Here is a 16,025-nt window from a genome sequence, read left to right on the forward strand (position 1 = left end):
GTGTGGTACAAAACTCGAGCTTTCAGAAACATGGACAATAGGCAGAGTACATAAACAATCGCTCACGTTCATTAGTAGCGTGTGTGACCACCAAATGCCTCAATACACGCAAAAACTCTTCGACGCACAGAAAAAGTCAGTCGTCTGATGAGGTCACGTGGGATTTGACACCATTCTTCTTGAAGAGCCAAAATCAGTTCTTGCCGGTTGGCTGGAGAGTGTGGTCGTTGTCGAACACGACGATCCATCAAGTCCCAGAGGTGTTCTATGGGGGACATGTCGGGTGAGCATGTAGGCCACGGCAGGACGTTGACATTGTTGGCTGCGAGGAAGTTAGTGACAATTCTGGCTGTATGGGCTCTAACGTTGACACCACGTGGCTGCTGTTGGAGAAATGGTAGGACAACTGGACGAAGAATGTTATCCATGTAATGCTGAACTGTCAAGTTTCCGTCAACGATGACCAGCGGTGTCCTCTCCTGCCCACAGATCCCTCCCCACACCATGACACTCCCTCCACCATATGGTACGACCTCCTGCACGCAACATGCCGCCGTTCGTTCACCCCTTCGGCGGTAAACACGTTGTCTTCCATCAGCCCTAAACATACAGAATCAACTTTCGTCAGTGAAGACAACCCTCTGCCAGTCTCGTCATTGCCAACGTTGCACAGTCCGGGCCCATCTCAATCGCAGATGACGATGTTGCGCTGTCAATAGCTGTCCTCTGTATGGTCTAAAAGCCCTGATTCCATGAGCCCTGAGTCTCCTGGCCACTGTCTGTCGACTAACCCTGTGACCTAAGGCATTTGTCGCTGATGATGTCACTGTCAGGAAGCGATTTCGGAGGTGCAAGGTACGCAAGTACCGGTCATCATGGGGCATGGTCACCCTGCGTCTACCTGTTCTTGGCCTGTCAGCGGTCGCCCTGTCAGTCTGTAATGTTGCATCAAGTTGGTAACGGCAACATGGGAGCAACCGAAGGTTCATGCAATATGGACGTGGTTGGCTCCCATCTGTACCATACCCAAGGCTCGTTCGCGTTGTTCGACTGTGAGTCGTGGCTTTTCTTTAGTGTTTTTTTTATCACTGTGGATGTCTGACTTGCCGTTGCAATCGTTTTATACCCTTACCCGCACGTGCATTTGCAGTTGTCTGTGGTGCACGTGTTTTTCACTTTTTCGTGTGTTTTCTCGCAAACATGTAACAGACGATTAACATGTTCTGCATACACTATTGTTGTATTTAGGTTATGTGTTTTAGATAGTCTTCATCGAAAAAAAATTTATACTTTGTCTGAAATTTATATTTTCAGTTGGTAAAGTTTCTTTTGGACGTCAGTTTATGTATGTATCTGTAGGCTATCTCCCCAACCTGTGAACAGGGTGTTACTTCATCAACCCGTCTTTGGTAATAACTTGATGCAAAGGATATACATAAGCTGGAACTAGCGATGCAGTGATAGGGGCATCCATTTTGACACTTAGAAAGGGACACCACTCTATCCGTATTTTAGACGAGACATTCTCTCAATACATTATGTTGCTAGGATTTTGGAGTTCTAACCCTTCCAAACAGTGGTGTCAAGAGACTGACCAAAGATGTTAAAAAGAAGTGGATGGACTACAAGTATGTGTATCACACAGAACAATTTTGAACATAATATTATTTTATGTAAACAAATACTCATTGCATGGTATAAAACATGTGCTTGTCCTGACATATATATGTTCAGTGAAACATTCATATTTAGCTGTTATGGTCATGTATTCACACATTCATGCTCGGGAGTATGCACGCCAAACACAACAGAACATGGAAGGAAACCATCATAGTTTACTCAGACATCGCATCCATACATGACGTCATCATATGACGTAACGAGATAATGTGTACTTGGATATTGCGGGAAACTGTATCACACAAGATGTAAACAACTATAAGGAGAATACACTACACTCCTCCCCTCTAAACATTTACCTTATGATTATATTAAAGATTAGAGTCCATCAATAATATTGATATATATATATTATAATAATACTTCTACAGTCCATCAGGTGTACTACGATCTTGCTGTAATGTTAGGCTTCTGAATAATAGCAACAATAAAGTCCATTTCATTATAACTTTGATAACTGGAATTAACACAACTTTTAAAACTTGTAAATTCTGATCTTGAATAACTGGTGAATTGACAATTCATGCTAGATGCCTGAACTGTCCTCATTAAAGTCACAATGTTCAAAGATCAAGTCTTTGTACTTGTTTTCATTCACTTCAAATTCTCTGAGTATGATGGATTTGTCGTGAAATTGCTTCTGTTTTTCTTGAGCTGCTTCCACAGTTTTCCGCAGGTCTGGTTTCAAAAGTGAAAGTCTTGTGCGAACTTGTCTTCCAAGAAAAAGTTCAGCAGGTGTCCGTCCAGTTACGGAATGAGGAGTTGACCTGTAAGTCAATAGGAAATTTGCCAAGTGTTTCTTTGTTGACTTGTCTCCATTGTCGAGTTTGACGGACATCATGTGTTTCTTCAGAGCAGATTTAATAACTTGAACAGATCTTTCTGCTGCTCCGTTTGATGAAGGGTTGTAGGGTGGACTGAGGAAATGTTTGATTCCATTGTTCTTCATAAAATCATATATTTCTCAATGTCTCTATAGTCTTCTCAGCTGTCGTGGAGGTCATGAGAATAGCTTCAATCCATTTCGAACGACTATCTATCGGCACAAAATAATGCTGACTTTGAAATTCAGGAAAATTCACATGCACTCTTTCCCATATTCTCTGAGGATACTTCCAAGGGTGAAGAGGAGCCACTGGTGGGTCATTTTGTAGACTTTGGCATACAGCACAACTTTTAGCTGTCATTTCGATGTCATGATCAAGACCTGGGTACCACACATAGCTTTTAGCGTGTGCCTTCATCTTCACAATGCCCATATGCTCACTGTGTAGTTCATTCAACACATAGTCTGGATAGCTCTTTGGAATGAGAACCCTGAGTCATCATAACAAACAATCTTGATCCACAGACAGTTCATCTTTCCGTCTGAAGAATGGTGCAAGACCCTCATCTGCAGCATAATTTGGCCAACCACGCATGGTATAGTCCATCACACGAGCCAATACAGGATCTTTCCTAGTTGTGCTATTTCTGTTGCTGAGACAGGCAAGTTGATCACATTTGAGAAGTAGTTGATCTTGGCTTCAATGGTTTCTGGGTCATCGTTTCCAGGAAGTCTAGAGAGTCCATCTGCGTTAGCATGATCCTCTGATCTTCGATATCGTATCTCATAGTCATGTGCCATCAGAATGAGAGCCCATCGTTGTAAACGTGCTGCTGCCAGTGTAGGTATGCAATTCTTGGGACCTAACAGAGTGGTAAGTGGTTTGTGGTCAGTGATTAAGACAAACTTCCTTCCATAGATGTACTTGTGAAACTTCTTGATATGATCGCAAGTGCTTCTTTTTCTATTTGGGCATAATTTTTCTCTCTTGGTGAGAGGGTTCTTGAGGCGAAAGCAACTGGTCTTTCAGTTCCATCATTCATCACATGAGATAGCACACATCCAACACCATATGCGGATGCATCACATGCCAAAGTTAATGGCTTGTTCAAGTCATAGTGGACAAGAACACTTTCACTAGACAACATAGTCTTGCACTTTTGGAAAGCATCTTCTTGTTCTGAATTCCATTTTCAAGGAGTGTCAGCCTTCAAGAGTGAGTAGAGGGGTGCTAGAATCTAGACATGTTTCCCAAGAATCTGCCATAATAATTCGACTTTCTGAAAAGTGTTGTTATCTCCCTTTGCAAAAGAAAATTAGAGTGATGTCCCCTTTTCACGTTCACTTCCGCCGAGTAAACCTTCAAAATGGCGGCAAATAACAATATTGACGTTGATGATGAATTCCATCAAATGACAGTTAAAGAATTGCGTGAATACCTACGGGAACGAAATCAAAAGGTGACTGGGGTAAGAGCACACGTTTTAGCGCGAGCAAGAGGGGCGAAGGCACTTCGTTTGGATGCAACCACCTTAGTACAACCCAGTAAAGGCGTTATATCTATGCAACGGAAGCTCATCACACCCAGCGAATATCGAATGCCAGACCCCACTACATTAATGGTTGGATGGAACGATGCTGTTGAATCATTGCCGGAATTCTCAGAGAAGGAAATCTACAATTATATGGTACTTAGCAACCATAGGACTTCAGACACGAAACCCATGATGGCTAAACGACAAATGAAGGCAGTGGTGTTTAACCAAGATAGACATGTTCACGGCGTAGCTCTACACAACATCCATCACGACTGTGACCATATGTTTGTCAGATGTCGTGTCATACCATCACTGCCAACAGCGGATCCTAAGAAAAGCCCCGATCACGAAGTTTGGGCAAGTCTCTCAAAAGTAACAGGTCGTGTTCATTCAGCAAATTGTACTTATGCAGCTGGGTATGTAGACTTTGCATTTATATAACTGCTGTCGTGTCATCTATATCTAGATCGCTGTTTTTTTACAAACAAAACGTTTAAAAACCTTTTCAAAGAAAATATGTTCCAAATATTAAGTTTGATCAAAAGATATGTAAATTATTAATTCCAAATACCAGCAAAGTAATTGATACATTTTAAAATCTCTTCCTTTGAGGGACCTCTCATTCACTTTTGTTAATTTAAATAAATAAACAGATTATTGATATTGTTGCTTATTAATATGTGACATCTTTAGCTGATTACATTAAAAATAATAATTATTTAGGGTGAAATAGAGGAAACATGACTGTGTCATTTTATATGCATTTGATTGTTATTTCATAATATTAAAGCTAGAGTCCAAATAATATTAATAAATATAACTAATTTTGTTTTTGCAGTGCCCGGGAGGCTTGTAATCATGTATCAGCCCTGCTTCATGCCCTTGCAGACATTAGTCAGAAGAAAAAGGATGGTTTGCTTTCATGCACATCAGTTGAGTGCAAGTGGAAAATTCCCAGAAAAAGGAAGTTGGATCCAATGAAATCGGATGACTTGAACCTGATGTCAAGCGGCAGGAATAGTCAACAAAAAGGTACTGGGACTACACAAGGTACTGTCGGAATACAGAATGGAACAATCAACAAAAGATCAATGTGTCCCAAGAGCAACATGCCACAGACAACAATACATCTCACAAGATTTAATAAGAAGTTAATTGGTCATGAAACAAAAAGTAAATGTGGATATGTTGTTAATACAACTACTGTTACTCAAGCTCCTGAACCTATGCCAGAACTTCCAAAAATACCATGCATTGATCGTTGTATTCCTGACTATGTTGATATTAAATCGCCAACCTGTCAAACTACCTTTCAAAATTATTTTGATTCCATGAAAGTGTCAGAAAAGGATGTGAGGTCAATAGAGAGAATGACAAGAGGACAACATAAAACAAAGTTTTGGAAGGAAGCCAGATTGGAAAGGATAACAAGTTCACAGTTTGGCAAAGTATTTATCCGACAGACATCTACAGCTCCAGATAGACTTGTATGTGACCTAATGGGATATCGGGGCGAATTTGGTAACAGACATACCAGATGGGGACTTTCACATGAATTGGCAGCAAGGCGGCAGTATATCAACAAAATGGCAGGTCTTCATCCACAGTTGAAAGTGTCTCAGTGTGGACTTATTGTGAATACAGACTACCCTTACCTTGCAACTAGCCCTGATGGACTTGTGTCATGCACAGATTGTAGTACATGTAGTAATCAACATGGCTTAGTAGAGATTAAATGTCCATCTGTTTTCAGAGATCTAACACCAGAAGAGGCTGCATCAAATACAAATTTCTTCTGCCATATTGTGGACAATAATTTGACTCTAAAAGAAAACCATGCATACTACTTTCAAGTACAAGGACAGATGGCCTTGACCAAAAGAACTTGGTGTGATTTTGTGGTGTGGACTCTCAAAGGGATATCTATTGAAAGGATTACATTTGACGAGAACAAGTGGCATCAGATGGTCACAAGGCTTCGCAGTTTCTATCTCTCAGCCATTATTCCTGAAAAATATACCCGACGTGTCCAGTGAGGTGTTTCACTGTATTAGATTGACCATTGTACTACCATCTTACCAGTTGTTTTACCCTATGCTCACTCAGTCAATTCAATGTTTCACTCAATACCATATCATATCTTTCTTTGATAGTCATAGATACTTACCATTCAGTGGGTGAATTGTTACTTAACGCCGCATTCACGGCGACTGACCATTAAGATAGTATGTCGCTTAGACACAGGATATCTTCTTCTCCTTGTAATTTCTTGAACCATTCTATTAAGCCATAACATATCATAACATATTTTCTGTAACATCTTGAAATGACAACATGATTAAAGAAAATCATCAAGCGTTTATTTCTTTCATTTTTAGTTATTGTTACAAAAATTAGAACCATGGGACTATGATCCTGCTGTCACAGCTAAAACATGAAATTGTTTATCTACTTATATGAAGAGTCAGGATTTTTATATATCAATGCTTTGATTCAATAAGTAAAACAAAAATAGACAACCAGTAGGTGGTCATGTCAATAGTCATATTGGACAAACATAGACTTATTTGGCTAGACTTATTTGGCTCAATGTTTTCAATACAAAATTGTTATCATGATACAATGATTATATAGTTTAAATATAGCAGAAAATATCATGTGACCATTCACATCTGGAGCTGCAATAAGATTATGCTAATCCTACTAATTACAGAGCAAGCAAGGAACTGTCATCAAAGAAGTAATTGTCATCAATTTCTTGGTCATGAGGATAAAGAGGGGGAAGCAGAGTAGTCAAAGCATTACAGATTTTCCAGATTTTGTTTACAGATTTTGAAATTGTAATTGGAATTATACCCTGCAAAATTCTGAAATTCTTGACACGTTCAACATGGATTCTCAAGTTTGCTATTCTCCTAGTTTGTTCAATTTCTACAGCAGTCAGCTGTTTTCTCTTATGTTTCTTTGGTGGAATTATTAGGAGTATACCTTTTGGTGTTGTCAAGTCTGAGATTGTAAATCCCTTATCCGCCATGATTGCATCACCTACATCACACAAATCTAAAAGTCCTGATTCTACTGTTATTTGCCGGTCACTTATAGCTCCTGACCACAAGTCAGAGACAAAGCTAACAACACCATTTGGAGTGACACCAACAAGCGCTTTAAATGTTATGTGACTTTTATAATGACTGTACATTTGTGACTGTTTACCAATAGAGTAAGGTTTTTCTGTAAATAATTCTGTACAATCTATAACAACCCTTGTATTTGGATACAGGTCTTTAAAACCTTGAGGCATAGTTGTATTAATAGTATCCATTAATGGCCAGACAACTAGGAAGGATAAATTGTTGTACAAAATATCAATCCATCTATTAATGACATCAGCACAGCAGCTTCTGGAAATATTAAATCGCTTTGATAAATCAACAACTAGGAGTCCAAGTCTAAGACGCATCAACACTAGAAAGAACTCGTCTATCAAAGACAAAGATTTAGGGCGCCCGATATTGGATGTTGGATAGTCCCTGTCATGAACCTCAGAAAACTCAAATAAACATGAAAACTTTTCTGCATCCACAAGACCTGTATAATAGGTTACCAATTCTGAATCATTCTTCACATAAAAAAATGTTAAATCAGGAAGCTTGACTTGAGTGGCTTGATTGCGAAAGACTTTTTTTATTTTCAGTCTCAGTCTGAGTCATTGCACAGGATGTTTTCACAGGATTCAAACACTGGAACATTACATCGTCAGTTTGAGTAGACATGCTTCTAACTTCCACCATTTCTGTTTGCGATGATCCATATCTTATGCAACTGATATCGTCTTCAAACACAGCCACACAGTAGTCATGCAGCATAATTGATGCAACGTCATAGGATCTGTCAAAATAATAAATAGCTTTTCATCACATTAAATAAATTTAAAAAATTCCGATATTTTGAGGTTAAAGGAATTAAAATTAATAAATAATAAATTAACATAAATTTGTTAATACAAAAGCTAATATAAGAAGTGTATTTTCAAGTTTATTGGTCAATGCTCTATTATATTTTATGCTCTCTATATATATTTCATGCTCTTTATATTTTATTGTTCTGTAAGTAAGAGAGACTACACCATGTACACCATGATTTTTATATTTTGTCTTGTTAAGCATAACTTCTCATAATAATCAACGAATTCAAATAAAGAAACAAACTTATGTTCCCGCTGTACCTGGCACCTTGACTGAATGTTGTGGAATGATGTTCAATTTCATCAGACTGAGGAGTCCCTCCATGTATCTGCATAGTCACTTTGGGAGATTCAGGGTCACAGGCCTGCTTGAATGGGCTTTCATTTGGCTTAGGGGTATCAACAAAGTCAGCATCAGACACCTGCAACAAATTATCAACAGACACTGAGACATTTTTTTCTATTTATTCAAACAAGTTAATAAGATGAAAGAGAGGATACATAGAATTTTAAGATCAACACAACTAGAAACGTTTTTGTTTGTTTTTTTAATTTCAAGTTTTAATCATAGCACTTTTTCACAATCACATAACATTCACAAACGATAAAACACATTAAATACACCAACAATAGCATAAATCTTATAAGAATCAACATAACTCACTGTGCAAGTACTGTAATTTTTCTTCGGAAAAATCGATGGAACATCATGCCCTATGCCTAGGCCGTTACCACCCAGGAAATGTTCTGAGCATATTTCCGTGTGCTTGGTCACTGTGAGGTCTTTTCTCACAAACCGAAGTCGCCTTATCCACGCTTGTCGTAGGGACTTGCTTACTGGAATGACGTGTAGAGATACTATTCTTTCACCGACTCTCTTTCCCCTAAAATTGCTATAAATACAGCAGTATTGCTTCCCCATTTTGACAGCTTCGAAGCAGCGCGCTATTTTCGACGGAAGTTGTCAGTACTCGGCGGAAGTTCATCCGAAGAGTTCCAACTCAAGACGGATAACTCTCATTGAACTTGACTTTTCGGAAAGCCGAATTGATAATTCCCAAGAAAGCTCTTAGCTGTGTGATGTGTTCTGGATGTGGAGCTTCAGCAATGGCCTTTATCTTGTCTGCAAGTGGATGTAGTCCATCCCCATCGATGCAGTGTCCCAGATATTCCACTCTGGGTGCCTTGAACTTGCACTTGTCTTAAGTTCACTTTAATGCCATAGGTATCCAGACGTTTCAGCACTTCATGAAGCACCTTGTCATGCTGGTCATCTGTCACAGTCCCTATCAATATATCATCCAGCAATGACTCAGCTCTAGGTATGCCTTGTAATACCTGATCCATTATAGACTGAAATATGGAAGGAGCAGTGAGACCTTTATTGGTGTTGATCACTAGTAGTGGTTTTGACCGATCTGTAAGTTCTAGCTGAAGGTATGCATTTGACAAGTCCAACTTCGTGAAGACTTTGACTCCGCCAATCTTTGCGAATAAATCTTCTGCTGTTGGCAGGGGGTACACATTATCCTCCAGTACCGAGTGACTGTCACCTTATAGTCCCCACATAGTCTTACCGTCATATTTGCTTTGAGAACTACCACCACTGGCGTCGCCCAATCAGATTTCTCAACCTTTTTAATGATTCCTTCACGTTCAAGTCTGTCAAGCTCTGTTTCCACTGCATCTCTTAGGGCATAAGGTACAGGACGTGCTTTAAAGAACTTTGGGTTGGCATCTGCTTTAACCTTGATATCTTCTTTAAAGGTCTTGATAATACCTCTACCTTGGAATACTGAACTGTACTTGGCTTTCAGTTCTTCTTTCAGTGAGCTACACTGTTCAGTTACTGCACATAACTTTCCCCAGTCTAACTTCATGACTGACATCCAGTTTCTTCCGAATAAAGGTGCCCTGTGTCCCCCTTGCAACAAGTAATGGTAGGGTGAATTCTTTCTCATTGTATACCACGGTTATCTTGGCTTCTCCAAGTAATGGTATTACCTTTTCTGAGTAATCGTGAAGGGTCACTTTTGTGGAAGATAAGGGTATCTTATCGAATTGTCTCTTGTACATCTCTTATATTATATTATTGTACTGATTCACCTTGATTCTGTTTCCGTTCCGTGAAAGCTTGCCGTTCCCAAATAACATTGCGTACTGGTTTGAGTAACGTTTCAATGCTTCTGTAAGATCGTTGTACTGAACATCGGCAATGTCGGTCGGCGAAAACATAGACACTAACAGTTCAAAGGCACTTGGTCCGATAGTTGCCAAGAATACGTTTGCACGATCTTCTGCCTTGAACTTGTTAGCTTCATCCATATTTCCAGTCGTTTCTGGTAGCTTTCCCAGTCTTCTTTGCCGGGGGTAAACTCGCTCACCGATCCTACCATGGGCGCGGCCATCTTGTATCACGTGACTCGTCACTTCCGCTTTTAAAATCCGGAGAATTCGGGTCAGCCCAGTTTGTCGCTTCGATAAACTTGGGTCGTGTTACTTAGCACTAACACCGTTCATTTAACGTGAAATAGGTTACTGTCCAACCTAGGAATGTGTGATATTCCAATATTATCACTGGCTTCATTATGTGTGATATTCCAATATTTTCACTGGCTTCACTATTTTCCTTCCGAAAGAACGAATGTCACATGGCGCGCAATCACGCAAAGCCGTATCTGATTTGTTCGTTCTGTCACTTTTCCTGAATTACCACATTAAGTAAACAGTTCCAAAATACTCCCTTAGGTATCCCCTCCTTAGGGATCCCATCCTCGTCGCCAAAACTGTCATGTATTCACAAATTCATGCTCGGGAGTATGCACGCCAAACACAACAGAACATGGAAGGAAACCATCATAGTTTACTCAGACATCGCATCCATACATGACGTCATCATATGACGTAACGAGATAATCTGACTTGGATATTGCGGGAAACTGTATCACACAAGATGTAAACAACTATAAGGAGAATACACTACAGTTATCAAATATAGAGAAAAATTGTTTATACTGGTGTTAACATTTTTGGAGATAATCCGAGGTGTGTTTGCTTATTTATATACATTTTGTTCCATCAGGAGTCAAACAAGGAAAAAAGAAGCTGAAAGAAGGAGGGAGGCAACGAGAACTGGTGGGGGGCCTCCACCGTCCAGCCTCACTGAAATCGAACAGCGGGTGAGCCTACAGTTTCTTTTTCAATCATGAATTTCATAAATGCTATATCATTGTTTGGTTTTTTTATATGTCGGCATATCGTGTACACAACAAGTACAAATGAATATAGTTGCTGTTGAATTGTAATTTTCAATTTATATGAAAAGCTCTTAAAGGAGCAGTTAGATTGTGATTATAACAAACAAGTCTTCTTTTGACCAATAAGTTATTAGGTAAAGTACTTCATTCCTTATTACAGAGAACATTAACATTGTAACATGCATTGAAAGAAATATTGATTTCAGGTTGTATCATTCATACCTCCCTGCTCGATTCAAGGTTGTGAGGGTGGCCTTGAAAGTGAAGAATATGAAAGTAAGTTGCGTAATTGGTTGCGTGAATGGCTGTATGTGCAGTTGTTTAATACTTAACCGGTCTCATAGTTTATGTTAATGACCATGTGTCAGACATATTATAGATTATCTCATACAGTAAAGGTAATTGTGATCATGTAAGATAAAAGATGAGGCGAAACCGCATTATCAGTGGTTCATATTGGGAAAGGGAGGTCACTCTAATTTCAAACGGGAGCTATCTCCGTTGTTTTCGTATTTGCGAGAAATGGCGTCACCCACGCTGCACGTTGTTGGTCCAGCTATTAAATGCCCAGCTTATTAAAACGTAAGGTAATTAAATGTTTGAATGCATTATATATTTATGTTTCCATCAGTACATCTTCTAAGATTGGTTTAGTGGTGATAACCATTTTCCAAACTGTGGGCCCACATTTTTCCCGTCATCTATGGTGATCGAAACAAGTGGGCCCACATTTGTATTTCGCCTAGCTTCGTGAGGTTGTTTCGTTAGTTCTGATAATCAATCCCTAAATGTTGGCAGACGTTCTTCCGTCATATTGATTGCAACAGGAGGGACCACATTTATTAATCGCGAAATTCTACTTAAATATTGATAATCATTTTCTCAAATGTGGGCCCACATTGTTCCCGTCATATATGGTGATCGAAACAAGTGGGCCCACATTTGTATATCGCCTAGTGGGTAGACGTTCTTCCGTCATAGTGATTGCAAAAGGAGGGACCACATTAAAAAAATCGCTAGCTTCATTAGCTTTGCTTACTTATAACCATTTTCTAAAATGTGGGCCCACATTGTTCCCGTCTTATAGTGATCGAAACAGGTGGGCCCACATTTTTAAATCGCTGGGTTTCTTAAGGTTGACGAAGTCATTTAGGCTATTGGGCTCACATTTGTCATTATGTGACATTTTATATTATTCATATTTTGTAATATTGATGGGAAATATCTTTATAAATCATTTCGTGTGACATTAATTCCATAAAAGGCACAAAAGTCTTTGAAGTTTGAATAACTGCGTCATAGCTGACCACACTAGTTTTACAAAAATAGCTACCAAGCAAGAAACATAAATCTACTTCAAATTAAAATTACAGAGGCAATACCACTCATTCTACCTTTTCCAGTATAACACATCAATCTAATCATAAGTATTGGTGGCGATATAAGCCTGAACATATGTCTACACTTGAATTGATCTCGGACATGATACAAGCCTCAGACGTTTCCGAGAACTTGTTCCATAAAAGGAATAACTCATGAATATTAATAACCCCACGACCTAGTTTGGCGATGTTCGTAGAAGTGAGTTCTGCTGTATTGCCATCTTATTTGTACATTTTAATCCAATTATATTTTAAATAGACAAATTATGAGTTCGTTATGCGGGTTTGTTTACGTAGTATATATTCTCAACAACAAGTGCGTTTAGTTTCGAATGTGGGCCCACCTCGAACATTCGATTAGGCAAACGGAGTTAGCTCCCTTCTCGAACCACCGATAATGCGGTTTCGCCAAAGATGAAGTATTGAACTTAAGTTGATTTTGAAATTTGATTAATAGTTCCATTAATAACCATACTTTTTGTAGATTTTGCCTTTTTTCATTGCAGAGAAATTGGTAAATTGGACCTACATGTATCTTATTACTTAAAGACACTACCCCAGCAACTCCAGTTTTTCCAGAGACTCTTCAAGCCCTGCAGGATTTTGCCTTATGATGGGGCCTTTGTACCACCTACATACATGTACTCAGAGAGTGTGATGTCAGCAGATGATGTTCCTCAAGGTATTACCATATACATAATGGAAATACTGCACAATAAATTTAAGGGTTCTGGGTGGGGAGAGATTTGCAACTGTGATAGTTTATTGCAGGTATACCTACCACAAGATAAGATGAAATCATGTATACAACATCACAGGTCTTAGAAATACAGTTCATGGATTTTAATTGTATGCCTCACACTCCAATCTCTGTATGTGTTTATGTATTAATTGTATGCCTGAAACTCATAACTTCCTTATTTAACTCTGAATTCCGTATTCCTGTGGATATGTTTTAAATACAACATTCACATGTCTCAGTTAAATGATTTGTTTCTTTAATACAGTTGATGCAGTTTCACATGTTAAGGCCACAAAGACTCTCAGTGGTATGTACAGCAATACATCAAATTTGAAATTTGAAAAGATAAAAAGAGAAAAAATGTGATTTACTCAAGAAACCCTGCTTTTTGGGGGGGATAAAGTTTGTATACAGATGAAACATAACTGTTGCTGTGAGACTTGTGTTATGTAAAATGAAAATTTCTTTCAGACAAAGATACCATTCTGAACATAGAGAGGGAGAAACTGAATGTGCTTTAAGAGCTTCTTGAGGTCGAAAAAAAGAGACTACATGTTGAAGGACAGAAATTGGCCTACATCATTTCTCTGGAAGCTGGCCACTTTGGCCAACTGAATGTGCCACCAGTTATTCAGTTTCTTTAAGCTTTGATTAATTTTCCCAAATATAAAAATTTATACTGATAATGTAGCTTCTGTTGTCACATATCATCGGTTACAAAAAGTCGTTTATCTTAATCATACAATCATTTAGAGAAACAGTTATTGACGACAGCTTGTCTGACTTTGTGGCCGTCATTGAGAGGTAAGGTCCCAAGTAAGCTATCCCATCTTCTTGGATCAGGTCTTCTTGTGTAGGAGGAGCGGGTAACCTGTCAGCTGGATAACTTCTGCATCAGTCTCACTGATGCAGAAGTTATGCAGCTGACAGGTTGCATACACAACTTGATGGCATTTTTGTGGGGTGAACGGCAGGCAGCCACCTGATTTATGTATGCACCTAATAATGTATATAAACACAAACATTACCCTTTGTTCAGAATGCAGATAAGATAGACTAGTTGCATTATTATGTGTAAAACTTGAAATATTCTAAAAAGACCATGTCTCTGATTTACTTTAAAGTATGAGTATTATCTTAAAGCATAACATCTTAATCTGTCATTAGCACAAATATATGCCTTACTAATGTCTCAAATATTGAAAAATGTTATATATCCTTGAGTAGAATAAGGGACATATACATGCCTGAACCTGGATTTAAGGAGTCCAAAAGCCCTCTCCACAGTGTTGCCTGTTCTGCAGTGTAAGTGTTGTCTGTTCCTCAGACGGTGTTGTAGGGCGTCATGCATATCTGATGGAAAAAGTGTACTTCTGTTAAACATACTGACCATACCATTAAATATTGAAAGACAACTTAAAATACCAGCTTATATATTTCACTTCAAATGTTATTTCATTTAGTGACAATTTTATTGGTGTCAGTTTACATTGTGAAATTTGGGTTTAAGTACTTTCACTCAAAGCTAGATTTTATTGGCGCTGCTTTCAATTTATGATATTTTAAAGTGACTAATATGAAATAAACATTGGAATCTGAAAATCACATTATGGTTACAGTATGGTCTTCTGTGTGCCAAGTTACAAAATATCAACTTCTTGTTTATATGTTTTCTTATCTCTGTAGTGGTTACAATACAACTTACCGTATTCGACGTAATAAGCGCCCCGCTCTAATAAGCGCCCACAGCGATATTTGCTGATATATTGGCTAGTAAACAATCCTAATTAGCACCCCTTCCGATTGATCAATGTACACAAGACTTTTTTATTCGCGCATATGCACACTCGTGTGTTATATGCACCTTTAATTATGGGCAATTAAATTCTGAAAAAAATATATCTGTCGTACATAAACATTTCAGGCTGTCACCATAAACCACAAATTTATCTTTCAACTCTCTTTTTTTCCACCAAAATAATATTCTAATAAGAGCCCCCTATTTCTAATTTTGAGAGCGCCCTGGGCGCTTATTACGTCGAATACGGTATATTTACACAAATGATTTGCTGTGACCCTGAATCGCCTAGCAAGATTGGGCAGTATATGGAGACTGCTTTCCCAGCAGTCTCCATATACTGCCCAATCTTGCTGTTTTGTAGCATGAACGAATCATGAGTTGAACCAGGCCATTTGGAAACCACACTTGTAAACCTTTTGATTATATATATATAATTCTTCCATCAGCCATACATTCATAAATCGATATTAAAGTTATTTTCTCAAGTCCCTGTGTGTGTGTGTGTGTGTGTATGTGTGTGTGTGTGTGTGTGTGTGTGTGTGATAGTCCAACTGGTTGTTTACAGTTTTCTTTATTCTTTCTTTATTCAGCAGTGAGCATTGCTTTAAGTATTAAAACAATCGTCCTTTATCACAATGATAATTCCACACGGTAAAAGAAACCTGTATTGGACCTCATGACAAAACCCATGTTGGGCTTTACGTAATGATTGGTCAACAAAATGAGTAGGTGGCACCACTAGTCATTGTCAAGGTCATTAAAGAGAGTAAACAAGGTGTGTATCCTTCGATGTTTCCCTGAATAATGTTGTTTTACGTCTGTATACGACTGATTG

The 16,025-nt window shown here is 38.6% G+C and overlaps 3 protein-coding genes across 8 annotated transcripts; 2 read left to right on the top strand and 1 right to left on the bottom strand.

Annotated features, from left to right (window-relative positions):
- Window positions 1–1,265: 1,265 nt before the first annotated feature.
- LOC124124246 lies at window positions 1,266–14,994 on the top strand. Of its 6 annotated transcripts, none has more exons than XM_046487374.2 (6): window positions 1,266–1,628; window positions 11,091–11,187; window positions 11,472–11,541; window positions 13,197–13,329; window positions 13,655–13,696; window positions 13,861–14,994. In XM_046487374.2, exons 1-6 carry the CDS (start codon window positions 1,601–1,603, stop codon window positions 13,908–13,910), a joined length of 420 nt encoding a protein of 139 aa, XP_046343330.1. In that variant the 5' UTR covers window positions 1,266–1,600; the 3' UTR covers window positions 13,911–14,994. The 6 variants fall into 6 exon arrangements, 2 of the variants coding, with proteins under 2 accessions (XP_046343330.1, XP_048246752.1); XR_007219607.1 differs by having other exon boundaries at window positions 1,267–1,628; window positions 13,154–13,329; XM_048390795.1 differs by lacking the exons at window positions 1,266–1,628; window positions 11,091–11,187; window positions 11,472–11,541 and adding an exon at window positions 11,675–11,847 and having other exon boundaries at window positions 13,154–13,329.
- LOC124124243 lies at window positions 4,693–6,257 on the top strand. The gene has a single exon (XM_046487372.2). It carries the CDS (start codon window positions 5,022–5,024, stop codon window positions 6,078–6,080), a length of 1,059 nt encoding a protein of 352 aa, XP_046343328.2. The 5' UTR covers window positions 4,693–5,021; the 3' UTR covers window positions 6,081–6,257.
- On the bottom strand, window positions 7,208–10,842 carry LOC124124244. The gene is made up of 3 exons (XM_046487373.2): window positions 8,673–10,842; window positions 8,270–8,430; window positions 7,208–7,932 (listed from the first exon to the last, which is right to left on the bottom strand). Exons 1-3 carry the CDS (start codon window positions 8,928–8,930, stop codon window positions 7,686–7,688), a joined length of 666 nt encoding a protein of 221 aa, XP_046343329.1. The 5' UTR covers window positions 8,931–10,842; the 3' UTR covers window positions 7,208–7,685.
- Window positions 14,995–16,025: the final 1,031 nt, after the last annotated feature.

The sequence above is a fragment of the Haliotis rufescens genome, unplaced genomic scaffold (assembly GCF_023055435.1).
Source record: "Haliotis rufescens isolate VD_foot unplaced genomic scaffold, xgHalRufe1.0.p SCAF_9, whole genome shotgun sequence".
NCBI classification, from domain to species: domain Eukaryota; kingdom Metazoa; phylum Mollusca; class Gastropoda; order Lepetellida; family Haliotidae; genus Haliotis; species Haliotis rufescens.

Coding starts and splice junctions, on each gene's coding strand:
- LOC124124243 (XM_046487372.2), top strand. CDS start 5,022: ATGAAATCGGATGACTTGAACCTGATGTCAAGCGGCAGGAATAGTCAA.
- LOC124124244 (XM_046487373.2), bottom strand. CDS start 8,930: ATGGGGAAGCAATACTGCTGTATTTATAGCAATTTTAGGGGAAAGAGA. Junction 8,431..8,672: donor AAAATTACAGTACTTGCACA/GTGAGTTATGTT, acceptor AATTTGTTGCAG/GTGTCTGATGCTGACTTTGT. Junction 7,933..8,269: donor ACATTCAGTCAAGGTGCCAG/GTACAGCGGGAA, acceptor TTATTTTGACAG/ATCCTATGACGTTGCATCAA.
- LOC124124246 (XM_048390795.1), top strand. CDS start 11,690: ATGAGGCGAAACCGCATTATCAGTGGTTCATATTGGGAAAGGGAGGTC. Junction 13,330..13,654: donor AGCAGATGATGTTCCTCAAG/GTATTACCATAT, acceptor TCTTTAATACAG/TTGATGCAGTTTCACATGTT. Junction 13,697..13,860: donor GGCCACAAAGACTCTCAGTG/GTATGTACAGCA, acceptor AATTTCTTTCAG/ACAAAGATACCATTCTGAAC.